The 16,430-nt window shown below is 47.5% G+C and overlaps 1 protein-coding gene across 4 annotated transcripts in view; it reads left to right on the top strand.

Moving 5' to 3' along the window:
• Arhgef7 (Rho guanine nucleotide exchange factor 7) overlaps positions 1-16,430 on the top strand; it is a 106,326-nt gene that overhangs the window by 63,517 nt on the left and 26,379 nt on the right. For all 4 annotated transcript variants that reach the window (XM_038325025.1, XM_038325023.1, XM_038325022.2 and 1 more), the window contains 3 exons: positions 8,413-8,507; positions 8,718-8,813; positions 13,482-13,604. In XM_038325025.1, coding sequence (XP_038180953.1) covers positions 8,413-8,507; positions 8,718-8,813; positions 13,482-13,604 — 314 coding nt within the window. The remainder of the gene's footprint in view (positions 1-8,412; positions 8,508-8,717; positions 8,814-13,481; positions 13,605-16,430) is intronic.

Genomic DNA, 16,430 nt, shown 5'->3' with positions numbered 1-16,430 from the left:
GAGAGGGGTGTGTGTCCCAGCTCTACCTGTCCTTGCTGCTTAGCCATGGGGTGCCTGAGCAGTGACTGAACCTGGAATACGAGGTTGATATTGCTAGCATTGGCTTGTAATGTGAAGAGAATTTGTGATTAGCCTTCAGGTGCCTGGTAGAGTGCCATAGAGGTTTCCATGGTACTGGGAAGCACAAATTAAAAACTCTGGGAACAGAATGCATGACCAAGGCCACCATGCCATTCTGTTCACAGGCCCGTCTCCTGGTCGCTTCTCAGGATGCCCAAGACCTTAGTCCAGTGACCCGACTGTGTTGTGTGAGATCTACTGTGTCAGCACCTACTGTCGGAACTTGATGGATCCTGACAGTGACACAGACGGCTCCACCCTTAGCACAGTGGCAGGCATCTTTCCTGTTAGGATGCCCTGCTCTGAGGCACTAACACTCTTGTGTATGTCCTCATTCACCCCTGGAGGGCTGATCACTTAACAGACTTCCCCTTCTTCTCAGCACACTGTGTTGTTAAAGAGAGTAACTCTGCTTGTGCCCAGTATCACAGGAATACAGGGTGGCCTTTTCCTTGACATGCTAACACAAAGTGTTAAAACTGTGAGTGATAGGTAGCGGTCTGTACTTATACTCTACACATGTACACAGCAGACATACATCTTTATAAACTGCTAGAGACCCCTGTGCTTTCTCCTGTGCTCTAGAATGGCTTTGGGCTTGTCCTCTGCTCCCTGCAGCCTGCCTGCCTGCCTGCCTGCCTTCCATCCGTCCGTCTGTCCGTCCTGGTTTTTCAAGACTGGGTTTCTCTGTCACTTTGGAGCCTGTCAAAGCCTGTCCTGGAACTCACTCTGTAGACCCGGCTTCTGCCTGTCTCTGCCTCCTGACTGCTGGGACTAAAGGCGTGTGCCACCACTGCCCTACTGGAGCCTGATTTTCCTGGTGTGCAGCATGGTGGCAGGCAGGCAGGCAGGGCACTAGAGCAGTAGCTGAGCTTGCATCTGATCCCAAAGCAGGGATGTGATGTGGGATTCCCCTCTGTATGCTGTGAATACCATTGGTTAATAAAGAAGCTGCTTTGGGTCTGATGATAGGGCAGAACTTAGGTAGGCGGGGAAAACTAAGCTGAATGCTGGGAGAAAGAAAGGCGGAGTCAGAAGCCATGGAGCCCAGCTGGAGAGAGACACCGGAACTTTAGCTGGTAAGCCATAGCCACATGGCAATACATAGATTAATAGAAATGGGTTAAATTAATATGTAAGAGTTAGCTAATAAGAAGCTAGAGCTAATGGGCAAAGCAGTGATTTAATTAATACAGTTTCTGTGTGATTATTTTGGGGCTAAGCAGCCAGGAACAAACTAGCAGCCTCCTCCTACAAGGATGGGGTTGTTAAGAGAGAAAGGGAGAGAGACAGACACTAACTGGAAGTGGCCTTGGGCTCTTGAAACCTCAAAGCCCACCCCTTGGTGGTCCCCAACGAGGCCACACCTCCTAATCCTTCCCCAACAGCTCCACCCACTGGGGACTAAGTATCCACACATAAGCCAGTGAAGGGTGTTCTCATCCTGTGACCTTGGAAGTCTGACAGGTGAGCTTGGGAAGACCTCCAGTTGTTGGTGGAGGCTGCTTGTAGGTTCCTAGCTGCTCAGCCCTGAAATAAAATCACATAGATAGTATATTATTTAAATCACTGCTTGGCCCATTAGTTCTAGCTTCTTATTGGCTAACTCTTACATCTTAATTTAACCCATCTCCATTAATATTAATCTGTGCATCACCACAAGGTGGTGGCCCACCAGCAAAGTTCAGCATGTCTGTCTTTGGCAGCTGCTCCATGGCTTCTCCCTGACTATACCTCCTTTCTCCCAGCATTCAGTTTAGTTTTCTCTGCCTCATCTAAGTTCTGCCTTATCAATAGGCCAAGACAGTTTCTTTATTAACCAATGGTATTCACAGCATACAGAGGGGAATCCCACATCATCCAGTATGATTTTTCCCTGGCTTTTCTGGTAGTGCCCCACTTCCTGTGCCCTATCTACAGTGTCTGTGGAAGTGGGCTACCTGCCAGCTCCTCAGTAGATTTTCTCCTTGTTCTTACATAACTACCTGTTTGATGTAGGCCAGGATGACACAGGCTGTAGTTTGTGGTGGCAGCAGAAGCTGAAGACAGTGAGGAAAGTGAGTGTCTGGTTAGAGAGTAGTGAGTTACCTAACCTCTGGGGATGCAAGAGCTCCTGACTGAAAGTCCCTCAAAGAGCAGCTCTGAGGGTAGTCCTGGCGGGCAAGCTGCAGTGTTAGGTGGGTGGGCTGGCGGGCTGGGTGCAGTGTTAGGTGGGTGGGCTGGCAGGGTGCATTTAGGTGGTAGGTAGCGTTTCCTGCTTCCTAAGTTAGAATTGTCACAGCTCAAGAAGATTCCTTTTTATAAAAGAAGGAAGCAGGATTGTCTAGTCCCAGACAGTAAGTAGCTGAGAAGGGTTGGAGTACAGGTGTGCATGAGTGCAGAGGGAGTGTAGGGGTGTGAGTTTCTGTAGACTGATGTTTTGGATTGTTTGGACCTACTTTCGTTTGGTGAATTTTTTTAATGTTATTTGCTTTTTAAAAATAATTTGTAGGTGGAGCTTTCTAGTGCCAGCTCTTCTTGAATAACTAATCAGTCTTGATATTAATTGCAAATGCTTGGTCAATAGCTCAGGTTTGTTACTAGCTAACGCTTATATTTTCAATTAAGCCATATTTCTTATCTATGCTCTGCCATGTGGCTTGGTTCCTTTTCTCAGTACGGCATGCCCATCTTGTATCTGCTTGAGACTCCTGACTCCGCCCTTCTTCCTCCCAGCAGTCTGTTTGGCTCTCCACCTAACTTTATCCTGTTCAGCTGTTGACCAGTCACCTCGTTTATTAAACCAGTCATACCAACATATATTCACACCAGTAAAGGAATATTCCACAACGATTCATTTTTATTTTGTATACATGGGTGTTTTGCCTGCATGTATGCTTGTGTGAGGGTGTTGGGTCCTCTGGAACCAGAACTACAGACAATTTATGATCTGCCATGTAGGTGCTGGGAATTGAACACAGGTCTTCTGGAAGAGCAGCCAGTGCTCTTAACCTCTGAGCCATTTCTCCAGCCCCTTATCTGGTATATCTTTAACATCTGGAAGAAATGTTAAGCTCCCAAACCTAGTAGTCCTGAGTTAGGACTATACTGCAGTGAACCATTCATTTAAAAAGGTATATTATATTAAAGCACACTTGTCTGCCAGTTAAATAGGTTCCAGATGTCAGGTTATTAAAGGCAAGCACAAATGAAGACACTGTTCTGGTTTGTGTTTCTGTGGGAACTTGAGGAAGGGTTTACTTTGGCTCTGAGTCTGGTCACAGTCCAGTGTGGTGGGGCAGTGAGAAGGCAGGGGATAGAAACAGCTAGTCATGCGTCCTCACTCAGGACGAGAAGTGAGTGCCTGTGCTCAGCTCATTTCTCCTCCTTACACAGTCTAGGACTGTAGCTCAGGGCATGGTGCCACTCACGGGGGCAGTCTTTGCACTTAACCAACCAAGCTCATCTCTCAGGATGGCAATTGAGATGAGCCGTCACACTATTGAATCAGTGACCCGGAGAGTGACGAGCCAGTAGGAGCTTTACCCCTGCTTCCTTCACCGCTGCTCTCACACTGCTCCCCAGGTGCTGGGCTGGGGTGGAGTCCAGCTGTGCGGTTCTCATTTAAAGTTCAAACAGTCTGTCTCAGTCCAGGTGTGCTGTGGACGCATGGGGGCCTGAGTTTGAATTCCAGCACCGTAGCAGCCAGGCAAGTGCCAGGGAGGCGGAGATAGGTGATCCCTAGAGTTCACCAAGTGAATCAGTAAAATCCAGGTTCTCCATCTCCAAAACCAAGATGGGAGTAGTTGAGGAAAACTCCTGAGTGCTGACTTCTCACCTCCACATGCACACATGTGCACACTTGCACACCTGTATATACATGCACACTTGGGCACACATGCATAGATATACACCTGTACATACATTCACACCCATATAAAGAAAAAGGCCAAACTCATGGTGGTATCTGGCAGGTGTGGGTTGGCAGAGTAGAAGACTGTTTAGTGTTGTATGGTGTTTTATTCTTTTGACTTTGGGGGGGCACTCTACTCCCAAATAAATCAGACAGGAAGGCTCATTCTTAGTTTTAAATGCCTGGCCTTAGCTTGGCTTGTTTCTAGCCAACTTTCCTTAACTTATGATATCCCCACTACTTTTTGCCTCTGGGCTTTTCCTTATTTCTGCATATCTTACTTTCCCACTTAACTCTGAATTTGGCTGGCGCCTGACATCCTCCTCTCCTTGGTCTCTTGCTGCCCCTCCCTTTCCTTTGTTCTCCCTCTGTTTATACTCTGCCTGCAGCCCTGCCTATCCTGGCCCCTGCCTCACTATTGGCCACTCATCTCTTTATCAGACCATCAGGTGTTTTAGACAGGCACAGTAACACAGTTTCACAGAGTTCAACAAATACAGTGTAAACAAAAGTCACATACCTGAAAATAATATTCCCAAATAGTTAGGATAGTTGTGCTGTTTTCCATTCCCTTTGTGCATAAACTAGGGTTGTATTACAGATATTTGGGGTTAGTTTATGGCGATCTTTGAAAAGGTGACCTAATTTTCCTTCCCCGCCCCCCCGCCCCGGACCCCAGACAGGGTTTCTCTGTGTAGCTCTGGCTGTTCTGGAACTCACTCTATAGACCAGGCTGACCTTGAACTCACAGAGATCTGTCTGCCTCTGCCTCCCAAGTGCTGAGATTAAAAGTGTACGCCACCACTGCCCAACAATGACCAAATATTTTATGGCTTTTATATGTATGTCAGTTATTTTATATACGTTTGAACTTTACAGTGCTAAGGATAGAGTTCCAGGCCCCACACGTGCTAGGCAGGCACTCTGCCACGGAGTGCTGCTTCTAGCCCTGTAGATTAGTTATTTTCAATGGATACACAGGGCATCTCAAGGCAGAGACACTGAGAGCGAGTGTCTGTCTGCACAGTGTGGGAGTTGGTTTGTTTGAAGGCAGAAAGCCTTCGGAACATCTGTGTGGCTGCCGAGGGTGCCCGCCCTCCTGTGTGGCACTATTGTATGACTGGACAGTTCTACGTCTCGTGACTCAGAGCGAGCCATGCCGCCTGAGTGTTTTTTCTTCAGCCTCTTTAGCACTGTGGGTCACGAAGTCGGCATCTCCCTGAACACTGCTATGTTCTGGGTTCCTGGTCATGGTGTGATGGAGTTGTGGCGGCTGCGGTGAGGTCCATGGGGTCCTGCAGCAGCCACCGTGTGCCTGAGGCACAAAGAGGAGGAGAGGTGAGGCTAATGACTGGCAGACTCAGGCCAGGTAGGGTGTTAAGGCTGCCCAGGTCAAAAAGCACAGCCTCCTGAGTGAGGGGTTGGTGGCACTGGTGTAAGTGGGTGAGTAGGTGTGTGCCTGTGTACGCACTTCTGCAGACACCAGTGTAAGCGGGTGAGTAAATACGTGACTGTATGTGTCCTTCAGACACCAGTGTATCTTGCTTGGTTTTCTGGAGAGAGCTACAGAATGGTCTGAAAGTAGTATGTGGTGGTAGTCAGTAGTGGGAGTAGCGCAGTAGAATGAGCTTGGCTTCTGGGAGTAGCGCAGTAGAATGAGCTTGGCTTCTGTGGGGCCGCTTGTGTGTTCTCTGGGGAAGCCTTGACGTGTGTGCTCAGGGCTGTGGCTAAGGGAGGCTGGTGTGTCCTGGGTTCTCTGCACCACGACACTGGCTGTGCTTTCCCTTGCCCAGCACTTCAGGGTGTGCTGGGTTTCTGAGGGTGGGTCCTGCTGGGGTCTCCAGCTGCCTCTTCTCCCTGTACTGACAGTGACTTAGAGCTCCTCCTCTCACGCCCTGGGAAGAGCCTTCTCTCTCTTCAGACCCAGGGCGGTGGTGGCTGCCCTCCTCTCTCTCTCGTGGCTTTTTGAGAACCATGTCTGGTGTAAATGACTGTCTCTGGAGCAGTGTCTGGAGTCACAGTGTGCTGCTGTCACCAGGCCTTTGACACTTGAGTTCACTGAGTGTTAGGAGACATTGTCATTGTGGGTGCAGCATCCAGATTTCCCCACAAAGGAATGAACTCTCTGCGTAGTCCCTCCCCTTCCTGGCTGTCTCCCAGCTGTCCCCATGAATAAGTCCATTCATAATGAAGCCAGAGTTGGACATCAGCAGAGACAGAGCCTGTGGTGTTTCTTCTTGGGTTGAGTGTGTAAGCCGCTCATACTTCATCCCCTCCGAGCTCACAGAGCCAGTGCTGCCCTGAAGAGCAGTCAGATGGTGCCTGTGAAGGCTCAAGTGTTAACCTGAGTTGAGATTACCCAGAGTGGTCAGAAAGACACAGTGCTGCTGTGGCCACCTCGTGCAGTCTGTGCATTGAGTTGGTAGGTGTGTGTGGGCTTTGTGAGGCAGGTAGTACAGAGTATTGAGGACGTGCTCAGAAAGCCTACGCTGTGACCTAGTTCAAACGGCCCGGCTGTCTAAAGGGCTGGGGAGGACCCTGAAGAGTTCTGATTTCTCCCCTTTGGATCTGGAGCTGCCCTGTGGGGCTGGTGACAGTTACTTTTTGGCTCTGCAGTTCACCAGGTGTCTAATATGAAGGCGCTAACGGCTCAGAAAAGGAAACTTTATATGTATGTATGGGGATGGGGAGGTGGGGGGACGTCCTAGTCCTAGGTCTTGATCCCAGGACTTGGGCTGCCAAGGACTAGGTCCCCAGTTCATTCTCTCTTCCTTTCCCACTTGAATCATTTGGAAACAGTTTATCCAGTTTGCTCATGCTCTCCTTGAACTTGCCACATAGGCCAAGCAGATCTTGAATTTGTAATTGTCCTGTCTTGGCTTCCTGAGTGGCCGAGATGACAGGTCTTCATATCAGACTTAAACAAGACTGCTGTTTTCTGACTACTGCTATGTGCAAAGACAGGTGACTGTGTGTTGGGGTCAGTGCTTGCGGCCCTAGCCCTGGGGAAGTCTGCACCTTCTGTCCTGCTTGGTTGACTGTGAGGGTGGTGGTTTATCTATCTAGAAATATTAGAAGCTCACTAGTTTTTGCTAAGTTTGGAAAGATTTTATTTTACCTTTAGTTTATAATTACTGCGCTATCTTTAAAAAATGTCAGTTTAAAGGTTCTTTACTTGGGTAGGCCTTTCATCTTCAGTACTGTTGTGTGGGGGTTGATCTGAGACATTGTATTTTCTAATGAAAGTCTCTGTTTCCCACAAATTTATTTAGACTCACTCAGTCTAAAGCAGTGGTTCTCAACTTTCCTAACACTGCGACTCTTTAATACAGTTCCTCATGTTGTGGTAACATAAGCTAATTTCATTGCTACTTTATAACTATAATCTTGCTACTGTTATTAATTGTAATGTAAAACATCTGATATGCAGGATATATGACATGCAACCCCTGTGAAAAGGTAGTTTGACCCCAGTGGGTTGCAACCATTGGTTTAAAAAGTGATGTTCATGTATTTGAGATATGTCCTACAGACAGGTTGTGTCCATTGTCTTTATGCTTGGAACCAGAACTTTTGTCAGATTTTGGAGACTGGGTTTGGGAATACTTGCATAGACTTTACTGGTTGAACATTTTTTTTTTTCCTTCTTTTTTTGGTTTTTTGAGACAGGGTTTCTCTGCAGCTTTTTTTTAGAGCCTGTCCTGGAACTAGCTCTTGTAGACCAGGCTGGCCTCGAACTCACAGAGATCCGCCTGCCTCTGCCTCCCGAGTGCTGGGATTAAAGGCGTGCGCCACCACCGCCCGGCTGGTTGAACATTCTTAAACACAAACTCTGCAGTTGTCCAAAGTCTGAAACGTAGAGCATCCAGATAGAACTCAAAAGCTCAAGATTCTTGATGACTTTGGATTTGGGCTGCTTTGCTTAGGGATGTTCAGCTGCATACAATAAAGAACAGATTTTATCTAGTTCAGGGAGTGTCAACAAGGGTGTTGATGTGTAACCCTGCACCCCCTGAAACCTGTTACTGTAGTTAGCTTCCTGCTTGTAGACTGCATAGGTGGTTTTGTGTGCAATACCCGGTGGTGGCTCTTTTGAGACACGTCAGTTCATCAGTGCTCTGGGACTGTCACAGTCCTTTGTGATTTAAGCAGACCTTGCCTTCCTTGTCCAAGGACTGAATGTGATGTCACTCAGCCTAGGCATACCTGCTGTCAGTACGCTGAAGTCAGACATTTGGCGGTAATAATTCATTACATAGGGTTAGTAGTTAATAACCACAGAGGAGTAAATGTGTTAGTAACAAAATATGACTTGAACAATGGTGATGAACTTGCTAAAGGTTATAAATTATGGCAAATAACTCTTGCAGTGTGAATGATGGTGGTTATTATTGTTGCAGGTGCTACAGAATATCCTAGAAACAGAGCATGACTATTCTAAGGAGCTACAGTCTATGCTTTCGACCTACCTGCGGCCCCTGCAGACCAGCGAGAAGTAAGTTGACTGCAGAGTGCTGAGTGCCAGCCAGTCCCTCAGTCTGTGCTGCTGTTTGCAGAGGAGGGAGGGGGAGGTCACAGTGCCATCTTGCCTTGGGCACAGCATTGTGGTTATTTGGTTACAGCCCACAGTAAGGCTTCATGGTTCAAAACCAGGACACAAGTTAGACCACTGACAGAATTCTGCTTTTGTTTTTCTTGGCCTTAGGTTGAGTTCAGCAAACACTTCATATTTAATGGGAAATCTAGAGGAAATATCTTCCTTCCAGCAAGTGCTTGTGCAGTCCTTAGAAGAATGTACCAAGTAAGTGACCTGCCAAAAGCTTACAAGTCTATATGGGCTTGGTCGGTATCAAAAGCATCAAGTTTAACATAATTTTAGAATTAACATTTCTGAAGATAGAAGCTAGGTTATTTATTTATTTATTTATTATTTTGGGTAAAGTTTCAGAAGTTAAGAGCACTGCCTGCTCTTCCAAAGGTCCTGAATTCAATTCCCAGCAACCACATGGTGGCTCATAACCATCTGTAATGAGATCTGGAGCCCTCTTGAAGAAGAGACCTGGTCAGTCATCCTCATCAACTTAGATCACAAAACCCAAAATGGACAAGTTCAGCATAACGGCTATATACTGGCTGCCATGCATGCTTCAGTATTGCCAGGGCATAATTTTTGTGTGTGTTAAAAGCTGTGAGTTAGGCTGGATGGTTTTCATGACAGACTGTTTAGATAGGGAAAGGCTTCAGGAGAGGGATGATTTAAGCTGAGTGAGGTACAGGTGAACCATAGCTGAACTGCTTATGTGCTATGTACTGGGAAGGGTGTTTTTTTCCAGTGTTGTCTTCTAGCTGTGTGTGGCTCTGTGCTATAAGAGCTGATAAAATGTAGATCGTCACGTACGGGCAACATGTCATTAGAAATAGCCATGAAGGGTTACTTTTCATTATGCCTTTTCTTTATTAAGTTCCAACTTGTGCCAGGCACTATTCTGAGTATTGAGATGTGTTAGTTCATTAACTCCTTCACATGCCTTATTGAGGGATTAGGGTTTAAGACAAAACTGGGACAACAGAGATGGAGTAGTGGACTTTAGTGCAAAGCTTGTATCTGTAGCAGGCTTTCTCAAACTGCCAGTCCCCAAATCATGGCACAGAGACTTCTTATTAGTTATGAATGCTCGGCCTTATCTTAGTCCGTTCCACTAGCCCATATAACTTAATTTAACCTGTTTCTTTTCCTCTGTTTTTTGCCTCAGGGTTTTTTACCTTCATTCTGTATGTCCTACTTTTCCTGCTTCTTCTGTGTCTGTCTGCTGCCTTGTTGGCCCCAGGCACCTCCCTCTTTTTCTCTCTTGAGCCTAGATTCCTCCTCTTGGCCTGCCCGCCCGCCCGCCTCTCCCTCTACTGCTAGCAGTTGGTCATTCAGCTTTTTATCAGACCAGTCAGGTGCATTAGGCAGACAAGGTGAAACAGTAACACATCTTTACATCTTTAAGCAAATGCAGCACGTATCCCTCTCTGCATGGTGAAATACTGGTTGGTTCTGAGATGATCTCTCCATCCCCCAGGGTCTCTGGGCTGCCTCCAACTCACTTTTGGTGTTTAGTACTCTTGAATGTGTTTTGACTTTAAACGTCCTTTGACATAGTATTTCAGGTGACAGAATTCCTTCCTTAGATTGACTGTATTCCTACTGGATGACATTTCTTTCACAGCACCTGTGATGGGGATGTGGGACAAGGCTTACAAATTGCTTCTACAGAAAAATGAATTCTGGGGTCAGAGAGGTGGCTCAGTGGGTGCACAGACATACAGGCCAGCAAAACACCCATACACTTAAAATTAAAAAAAAAAAATGAGGAAGTTCTTGATAAGGTACCAGGCCGGTGTTGAGTTTTCTCTGTATCCCAGGCACACCTTCTGCTTGTGCTCCTTCTGCCTCAGTTTCTCTGGTGAGTAGCATCATAGATGTGTGGTAGCTTCTGGTTACTTAGCTCCTGGTAAAATAGCTGAAGTTTAGCATGTGTTCTGGCGACATGGACATGGGTTTTTTAGTCCATCTGATTGAGAAATATTGGTGCCAACTACCTTAGGGGAAGGCAAGGGAGAGATTGGGAATAAGGTCACAAGACCAGTTTTGAGTTGCTTATGTCTTGAGGCAGGGTGTCAGTATACAGTTGGCTAGTCCTGCAGTCAAGGCAGGGTAAAACTAGAGATTGGGGAGATGTGGACTATCCCACCATCTTCCTCAGCCTCTGGGAGTTAGAGTTTTAGGGTTGAATACTGTTTGCAGCAGCCTTGGGCCCTCTCAGACTCTGGAGGTGGCTCTAGCTGTGGTTCATGCTCCTGCAGTTTCCTGGTCCTTGTCCCTCTTGTGAGGCCATAGCAAAATACAGCTGACCTTGGAGGGCCAGTGAGCCTGCTGGCCTGTGAAGGAAGGTCTGCGCCCTGGGAAAGTCCGTTCTGGCCTCTGCCTGCAGGAAATGGGGAGCATTTCACTTGATTTTCCTTTCTCCTTGTCTTTCTCTTGTTGAGCATAGTTGACAGGCAATTGTCTAGCCAGTGAGTCAGTTCGGCAGAGACTGAATTAGTGAATTTCCTGAGTGATGGATGTAATGACTTGGGTGTGATACTCAGGTTATTGCTTTAGTGGTTTTGTTTGTTTGTTTGTTTGTTTGTTTTTCCCTGAGACAGAGTTTCTTTGTGTAGCAGTCCTGGCTATCTTGAAATTTGTTGGCCTCAAACTCACTGAGATCTGTCTGCCTCTGCCTCCTAAGTGCGGGCATTAAAGGCGTGCACTACTACCACCTGGTCCTTAGGTTTTTGTTTTATTTAAAAGTAGATTTATTTTTGGGTATGAGTGCTTTGCTTGCATGTATGTATGTATGTATGTATGTATGTATACTAGGTGTATACCTGGTATCAGTCGAGGTAAGAGAAGGACATTGGATCCCCTGGAACTGGAATTACAGAGGCTTGTGAGGCTCCATGTGGATGCTGGGAACCAGACCGTCTCAGGCTCACCCTCACGGTGGCTGTGCGGTGCAGTGTAACCTCCTCCAAATAACCGATGAATGTCTGCCGGAAGGAAGATAAAACACACCTGTTGCTCTCGTGCTCCGCCGTCCAGACAGTGCCACAGGTGGTCCGAGAGTAGATTCTGCTTAAAAATACATGATCCCCATCCTGTTGTTTTATAAGAAAGATAATTAAGATATCCACACCAAGAAATAAAACCTGGGGCTGGAGAGACGGCTCAACAGCTGAAAGTACTTTTTGTGCTCTACGGTTTGGTTCATGAGGGAAAGCAGAGCAGAGATGACACCCTTACCGGTGCAGTCCCAGCCTTTTCCTCAGGTCCCATGCCTCCTTTGTGGTGTGTGTGTGTGTGTGTGGGGGGGGGGGGGGTTAGAACTCTATTCTCTTGCTACTTCATTTTTCTTGTCCTTGCTTTGTGCTGTTTCTTGTTTATTTGCACTGCAGGGAATTGGTCTCGGAGCCTACGTTTGCCTAGTGCCTGCTCTGTCCATGGCCCATGTGTACCCCAGCCCCATGTCGTCTTCAGTGTCTGTGTTTCTTTTCTCAAGAGCAAATTATAAGTCAAGCATTTTTATACTTATACTTTCTAAACATAGTTTACTCTGTCTTCCTTTTGGCCCTTCCGTCTTGTTAGGCAGAAGTTTCTGTCAGTCCTCTGCCTACTGTCTGAGTTAGGGTTTCCACTGCTGTGATGAAACATCGTGCCCAAAAACATCCTGGGAGGAAAGATTTTGACTTATATATCCTTTATCACATGACTGAGGGAGGCTTAGGCAGGAGCTGATTCAGAGGCCGTGAAGGAGTGCTGCTTACTGGCTGGCTCAGCCTGCCTTATAGTACCAGGGTGGTACCAGCCACCGTGGGCTGGGCCCTTCCACATTAGTCAGCTAGTTAAGAAAATGCTCTAGAGGCGTGCCTGCAGATCATCCTGTAGAGGCAGTTACTCAGTTGAGGCTCTCTTCTGTCATTCATATTTCTAACTTATGTTCAGTTGACATAAAACTGACCGGCACAGCTGCTTACACTTGAGACTCACATAAAAAAATGCTTTTGCAGCACTGACTTGGGTCAAGACTTGTTGATTTGGCTTTGGTGAGGAGTTCTGGTATTAATAGCTTTGGTCCTGTTTTCTCTGGGTCAGTCCCCGGAGAGCAGGAAGTCCTCTTTCCTACCGTGTACTGAGAACCTGGTGGATGTGGACTCCCGGCGGTATCCTCTCAGGCTCCCTGCTAGTAGCATGATGTCCTGTCCTAGGCCTGCAGTCTTGAGAGATGGGTAAAGAAAACACCTCAAGCTCCCAGTGACCCTTGAATGTAGCCGACTTGTGTCCTGCAGGTTGATGCCCGGTCTCACTGCCATCTGCACTCCATCTCCACACTGGGTTCCAGTTGGCTGTTTCTTGTTCTTGGCTTTAAACTTTAGAATGCTGTGACCCATTGCCATTGCCTAGAGGTAGGAAGAAGTGGCTCATCTCTATCCCCTGCCACCTGTAGTGAAAAGTGTCTTTAGTTACTATATGTGTAAAAAATCTTAGTTAGGCAGCCATGTTTAGTAACTTCTAACTTTGTATACAGTATTTGAGACTTAAGGACTTACATTTTCCTCACCACACAGAGAACATAGATTTGGCCAGATTGGTCAGTCCTGAGGCACGGCAGACTTGGCTGTCTGGACACTGTCAGAGGTTGGTTAGTCCCTCATCCTGTAGGGGAGTGGGCAGGGCCAGAAAGGTATGGAGTCTGGGCAGAGGGGACTCTCACCAAAGCCAAATCAACAAGTCTTGACCCAAGTCAGTGCTGCAAAAGCATTTTTTATGTGAGTCTCAAGGTAAGCAGCTGTGCCGGTTAGTTTTATGTGAACAAAAGAGAGCCTGGTGCTTCTGCCCCTTGCTAGTTTCTTCCTGTCTGATGGTGTCTCTGTGTCACACCTCCAGGTCTCCTGAGGCCCAGCAGAGAGTTGGCGGCTGCTTCCTGAGCCTGATGCCACAGATGAGGACCCTGTACCTCGCTTACTGTGCCAACCACCCGTCTGCTGTGAGCGTCCTCACAGAACATAGGTTTGTTGGCTGGGACATCTGGGCCAGAAGGGAGGCGGGCAGCTCTGGACCCGTGTAACAATGTTCAGACTAAACAAGGATAAGTTTATTTTGCCCTCAAAATAAGTGCTTGAACATCTGTTTAAAAATCCGAAAGGCTGGTCAGTGTGTTTGTGAAAGAAAAGGGTTCTGGAGCTGTGTCTTAGGTTTCTATTGCTACGAAGAGACACCATGACCACAGCAACTCTTATAAAAGAAAATATTTAATTGGGGCTGGCTTACAGTTCAGAGGATTAGTCCATGATCACCATGGCAGGAAACATGGTGGTGTGTGTAGGCAGACATGGTGCTGGAGAAGGAGCTGAGAGTTCTGCATCTGGATTGACAAACAACAGGAAGAGACGGTGAACCACTTATCCTGGCTTAAGCTTCTGAGACCTCAAAGCCCCTTCCCCCCTCTCTCCCTCTCCTCCTCTCCCTCTCTCCCTACCCCGACAAGGATATACCTCCAATAATGCTACTCCCTATGTGTCCATGGGGACCATTTTCATCCAGGCCACCACAGGCTGGACAGGTGGTTCTTGGGTAACAGTGCTGCTACGCAGCATGAGGGCTTGGGTTTAGACTTTAGCACCCATCTTAGAAATGGTCAACATGGCCACATGTTTAACTCCTGGAGCCCCATTGCTGTGGGTGGTAGAAAAAGGAGGATTGCTAGAGCTTGCTGACTGCCAGATTGTTAAATGAGAGACCTTGTGTCCCAGGATTATGGTGGAGGTAATAGAGCAGGGCAGCCACCATCCTTCCCTGGCCTGTTCATGTGTGCCTGCCTGTGTGCTCCAGACACGTATGTACCCACACACCCCAAACCAAACAACTTAAACAGAAAAACAGAACAGAAGAGGGTCCTTCTGAAGTTTCCTTAGCATGGAGGGGAGCTGGTAAGTGCTTAGCAAGTTGCTGCAGGCTGCCTAGAGGCTTCAGAAATTAGCTTTCTCCTGGGTGGGTTGGAGCACTGGAGACTGGATTGGGTTGGGCAGTTGTGGGAGCAGCGGCTGCTGGAGGTGAGGATTGTCTGTGGGCAGAGCATTCGGTTGCAACCATGTGCTTGAGCCTTCCAGTCTACACAGAGTTAACGTGCAGAGTTCCCCTCTTTACAGAGTCGGGAGGAAAGACTGCTGGGTATTTCAGGTGTTCTGAGCCGTCTCATGGTGAGTGCTGGTATCATGCCAGGAGACTGAGCAAATGTCTAGCAAACTCAAGACTGGTTTCTTAGGCTTAAAGAGGCTCTGCATTTCTATTTTTGTTATCACGGCAACTTTGTTATTATCGGAAGAAGTGATGTGGTTTCTGTTGTGAACAGCAGTTCAGTGTGTTCAGAGCTGTTACTGGAAAGTGTGCATCAGCATCAAGATGTGCGCTTTTTATCCCAGCGACCTTAGTAGTTCCCGTCTGGACTCTGCTTTAAAACTGAAGCACAGCAAGTAATAGCTTGGGTATACCGACCTGGCCTCCCTAGAAATGCAGCAGAGGCCAGAGTGGGTTCCCAACTGGACTCTGCTTTAAAATAGTGGAGCACAACAAGTATCACTTTGGGTGAACCAGCCTGGCCTGCCTCCTAGAAATGCAGCAGAGGCCAGAGTGGCAGAGCCCTTGTTCGTGGAGTTGAGATAAGTAGTAGAGGACCATGCATGCCGTAGTTACCCAGAGCACACACCAAGGCTCGTTATTTTGTTGTCTGAACTGAATAAGAAGAGTAAGTGGCCTGGATGTTTTCTGCTCATTGGTGTGCTCAGGTCTGCAAGGATCACAGTGTTGCCGACCCCGTCTGTTTAACACCTGTAGTTCTGAGTGGAAGGGAAGGAGCTGGAGTGCTTCATAGTCAGAGGGAAAGTAGAAGCTTGCCCCGTGTTCTCCTTCCTCCCCGGGTGGGATGGGGCCAGCCTCTTGTTCTCTTTAGTGTGAAGCTTATATTCAGTTATTTGCTTCATTGATTCCTTAGAGCTCAGAAATGATAAAATTTTGATAAAATTTTACAAAAGCAAAACCCAGGTATCAAGGTTGTGTCTGTAAATGTTCTGTAGGAATTAATGATGTAGTTCGACAGGAGGTGGAGAGCTAGTGAGCTGTTCTGTCCCCACCCTTACACAGGAGCGTGTCTGGTCTAACGTCCTTCTTGTGGGAGGGAGGTGGTTAAAGTAGCAGAGCTGAGGAGAAATGCAGTGGGCAGTGCTGTTCACCTCCACTCTGCTATTACTCCAGTGACTATTTGGGTCTTGTCTGAAAGGCAAACACAGTATCTCAAAATAGCAGGGGGGAAGGACACAGATGAGGTGTTTGGCTGGGGAGTGTCCCAGCTGCTGTTCAACGTGGCATGCTGGCTGTGGAGTGGGGACCTTGGGGTCTGCTCTGAACAGCCTGGAACAACTGGGTGTGGGATCCTGAGCCGTAAAGAGGAGAGTCCTTCTGAGCCAGCAGATATAGCAGGATGTGGTGTTTGTGTGCTCTTATGAGATACCTGAGCTGTGAGCGGTCCCCCTCAGCTTGCCACAGATCCCATCACCCTCCTGAGGCGTAAGTTGGTGCTTAGAGCCATGCATTCTCATGTCTGATCACTTCTTTCTGCATTGTTCTCTCTACTGAGTTGCCGGGTTAGCTAGCTAGTTTTTGCTTCCCTGTAGCTCTGATGGCTGTTCAGCTGCCACACCATGGCTAGTAGGTTGTGTTTTGATGCCTGAGCTATCTGAAAGCTTTGCTTTTGTAAGCTGGGGTGTAGTTCACTGGTGGGAAGGCTACCCTAGAATGTGCAAACACTGGGTTTCGGTTCTGTGTTCTTAGCTGTCAGAC

The sequence above is a fragment of the Arvicola amphibius genome, chromosome 4, assembly GCF_903992535.2.
Source record: "Arvicola amphibius chromosome 4, mArvAmp1.2, whole genome shotgun sequence".
Lineage (NCBI taxonomy): Eukaryota > Metazoa > Chordata > Mammalia > Rodentia > Cricetidae > Arvicola > Arvicola amphibius.
Note: the sequence above shows the minus strand (reverse complement) of the source record. Positions and strands in the feature narration are given on the sequence as shown.